This window comes from Sycon ciliatum, chromosome 8, assembly GCF_964019385.1.
Source record: "Sycon ciliatum chromosome 8, ocSycCili1.1, whole genome shotgun sequence".
In the NCBI taxonomy this organism is placed as follows: Eukaryota; Metazoa; Porifera; class Calcarea; order Leucosolenida; family Sycettidae; genus Sycon; species Sycon ciliatum.
In genome coordinates, this window is record NC_088650.1 from 23,932,080 (window position 1) to 23,935,623 (window position 3,544).

Consider the following 3,544-nt stretch of genomic DNA (forward strand, 5'->3'; position numbering starts at 1 on the left):
GTTCTATTTCCATTGTGTAGATGGAGAACAAAAGAGGACCCAGCACACTTCCCTGAGGAACACCACACTCACAGGGAGAGAGGGCGGACGACTGGCCATTGCTCAGGACGACTCGCTGACGGCGGTCAGTTAGGTAGCTCATGAACCAACTGAGAGCCGTTGAGGTAATACCAAGCTGAAATAGATCTGTAACCAAAATTTGGTGTTTGACCTTATCGAAGGCCTTGCTCATATCGACAAGTACAAGACCTGTATGGCGCTGCTGATCCGCTGCCTCCAAGTATCTGTCTACAGCCAATGTCAGGGCATCTTCTGTGGAGAGAAGTGGGCGATATGCGAACTGGTTTGCGGGGAACAAGGGATTTCCGGAGAGGAACTTACAGAGTCTCGTGTGGACTACCCGTTCTAGGACTTTGGAAACTATTGGTAATAACGATATTGGTCTATAGTTCTTAGCGACAGCTTTGTCGCCTGACTTGAAGAGGGGACGAACATCCGCAATCTTCAGAGATGCAGGAACAACACCAGAAGCCAGAGATGCATTGATTAGTATGGTGAGGGACGGTGCAAGGACAGGAGAACAGTGTTTGAGGATTGCAGCTGGAACCTGGTCGCTGCCTGCAGCTTTGCGCACGTCGATGTTGGAGAGCAGCTTAGCGATCTCTTGCACACTTGCTGGAGCAAATTCTTCGAGGCATTCCTTCTTCGTGGGACCCAATGGGGCTGAGAGACGTAGTGGTCTAGTTGGGTCTGACACAACACCGCTGAATTGGTCACTGAGCTGTGAGACACTGACGGCTGGTGGAACTGAGGACTTGTTACGACCGCTGAGGTAGTTGATGGTCTGCCAGGTTTTTCGTGCGTTGGCCTGACTAGCAGCAAGAAGGTCCCTAAAGTAGATGGCTCGGAGATGTCGTGACATACGCTTGGCTTCGTCTCGGGCAGAAGTGAAGACATTGCGTAGTGCCGGGTCTGCAGGTGATGCTTTCCACCGTCGATGGGCCACGTCACGTCGCTGGACTAGGTCATGTAGAGCTGGCGTCTTCCAGGGGAAGGATTTCCGGGTAGGAGCTCTTGGGCGGTGTAGACGGATAGGAGCATGAGTGTTCAAGGCCGCGACAAGTTTCTCCAGCCACATATCCCACATTTCATCTTCTGTCCGCGCAAAGCAGAAGTTCTCTAGATCGCTATTTAGAAGGTGGTGTGCAAATTGACCCATATCAATTCTTGCAATGTTACGGCCACGTCGCACGGTCGGTGTGCAGGACGTTGTGAGTCGCAAATCAAGTGCCAGAGCGAAGTGGTCACTGATTGTACAAGGTACTACGACACAAGAGTTCACATGATCGTCTCCGACCAGAGCGAGCGAGATCCAGGGTTGTTTGGCTGCCTTGGGGTCCAATAGGGCTTGAAAGTGCTACGTCACAGCATAGCAACAATTTCAAAAATTCGAAAACTGGATCCACTTGGATCCAGTTTTTGTATGGATCCAAGCACATTTCAAGCGGTCTTACCCACAGCATGGTGATGTAGCCAGTGAAACTGACTGATTTGGCTACTGGGGGCGGAGTTACAACTGGTGGCGAAATAAAAGTCACACCTGCATGCGACATGAGTGGGTTGCTATGCACCCACATACTTAGGCAATAGCAAAGTCACACCTCAGTGGATCCAAAAATAGAAATCTGATGTCAACTTACTACTCCCTGGCCGTTTTGACGTCATCACTTTCAAGCCTATTCTGGTAGGACTGTCCACTTGGTTCTTGATGTCGAAAGAATTACACAGGTGCAGCAAGCTGTTTAGCTGGGGGCTGTCGCGGGAGCTTACATCGACATTGAAGTCTCCAACAAGGACCAGAGGTGATGTGGGAAGTGTGGAGATGACAGTGTCTAGTGCATTCGTCAAGTCTTGCCAGAATTGCACAGGAGTGCCTGGAGGACGGTACACACCACCAAGGAGAACCTTGGAACGCTGCCCACTGACCTCTAACATGAGCATTTCCACCTGGGTGTCAGCCTTCACAATTCGGGCTCGGAGATGATCTCTTACATATGCTGCTAAGCCTCCACCATGAGTTGGCCTGTCGCGTCTGACCAGGGTGTAATTCTGTATGCGTAGGATGTCATCGGAAACGGAGGTTGTTAAGAAAGTCTCTGCCAGCATCATTATATCAACCTTATGGGAAAGAATATAATCTTCAATGTCATGCTTTTTATTGAGAAGATGGCAAACATTTAGGAATCCTATTTTGAGGTTACTTTTAATTAATTCATGCTGTAGGGGATTTACAGTGGGGCAACTATTTCGTGGCTGAAAGATAGGTGCATGAGGGTTCAAGGGTTGAAAGGGGGCTGCGTGAGGATTTAAACAGAACATTTAGTGCTCCTCTGCAGCTCGACCAGTTGCTACACTGTCAGCCTTGAAGCGCCATTCTCGAACTCTGACGTTTGAAGGCCAGAATTCCGGTTCCAGAACAGTAGCTTTGTGTTGTATTGGCAGAATTACGTGAGCAAAGGCCAACCCGAAGTACTTTGTCTCAGACACGGAGCACTTGATGACAGGTATATTTCGGCGTTCACACCATTTGGCGATCGATTCTGATGTGCACCCACTATTGACATTGCCTACATACAAAGCGCAACATTTTGTGCGGGATCCTCCCTGTAGTTGATCAGAGCGCTTGGGCCGGTTTTCATAGTACGACGTGACCTGAGTGCCTGGGTGACTTGTTTGGGGTCGTGTAGTACTGGCCTGCTGGCTGGGGCCTCCCCATGTGTTATCCCGTGCTCGCACCTGTGACGACTGTGCACGTGCCGCCGCGCTGTACAACCTGACGCTGTCAGCAGGCGGTTGTACACCGGTACACGTACGGGTTGAGGTTCAGGTGTGCTAGTTTGTACAGGGTCAAGATCAGAGTTCCTTTCTTTGAGAGCCGCCAATTCTCCTCGAAGGGACGACACCTCCAACTGCAAGGCAGAAATTAGGGCTACCTTGGCGGCCAATTCTTTAACATTTTTTGCAATATCGGCCAATGCCTGCTGAACAACATCGCGCACCTTGTCAGACTGACCTGCTGAGTTTGTCGACGAACCAATACCGTTGTCGCGAAGAAGCTTGACTATCTGGGTACGGGAAAGTCCCGAGTGTTCCAGTCTGTGACTCTTGGCGAGATGCCGGATCTCCTGATTGTCCATCACAGCAAGGTCTACATCTGCTGGTGCGGTGGGTGACTCCTCAGACGACATTGTCACATCAAGGGGCCTGTTATGCCTACCTCCAGACCGGCCTAGTGCCGGTTGGGCTTGAAAATTTGCAGAGCTCAAAAAGTCACAACTGCCCCGTACTCTGCATTCAAAACAAATGTGAACACCAGGAACGGGAACGCAACCGTACTACCGTACAGATCGGGAAGCGACGGGAAGAGTTGGATCGATCCAACTTTTCATACCGTAGACGGGCGTAGAGTCGTAGACGGGGACGCAAGCGTACAAAACGGCTGCAAGAGTGTGAACAGGAGACGGCGTCGTGCGCCGACTACTCC

At 50.7% G+C, this 3,544-nt stretch overlaps 1 protein-coding gene across 1 annotated transcript; it reads right to left on the bottom strand.

Annotated features, from left to right (window-relative positions):
* Positions 1–300: 300 nt before the first annotated feature.
* On the bottom strand, positions 301–3,248 carry LOC135823642 (uncharacterized). The gene is made up of 4 exons (XM_065336490.1): positions 2,874–3,248; positions 1,831–2,109; positions 477–1,417; positions 301–340 (listed from the first exon to the last, which is right to left on the bottom strand). The coding sequence occupies exons 1-4, from the start codon at positions 3,246–3,248 to the stop codon at positions 301–303; spliced, it is 1,635 nt and encodes a 544-aa protein (XP_065192562.1).
* Positions 3,249–3,544: the final 296 nt, after the last annotated feature.

Bases quoted from the DNA above. Each gene is read 5' to 3' on its own strand.
- LOC135823642 (XM_065336490.1), bottom strand. From the start codon at position 3,248: ATGTCGTCTGAGGAGTCACCCACCGCACCAGCAGATGTAGACCTTGCT. The intron at 2,110-2,873 runs GTACGTGTACCG...CTACGCATACAG, and splicing joins GCACACCTGAACCTCAACCC to AATTACACCCTGGTCAGACG. The intron at 341-476 runs GTCAGGCGACAA...CCCGCAAACCAG, and splicing joins GATGTTCGTCCCCTCTTCAA to TTCGCATATCGCCCACTTCT.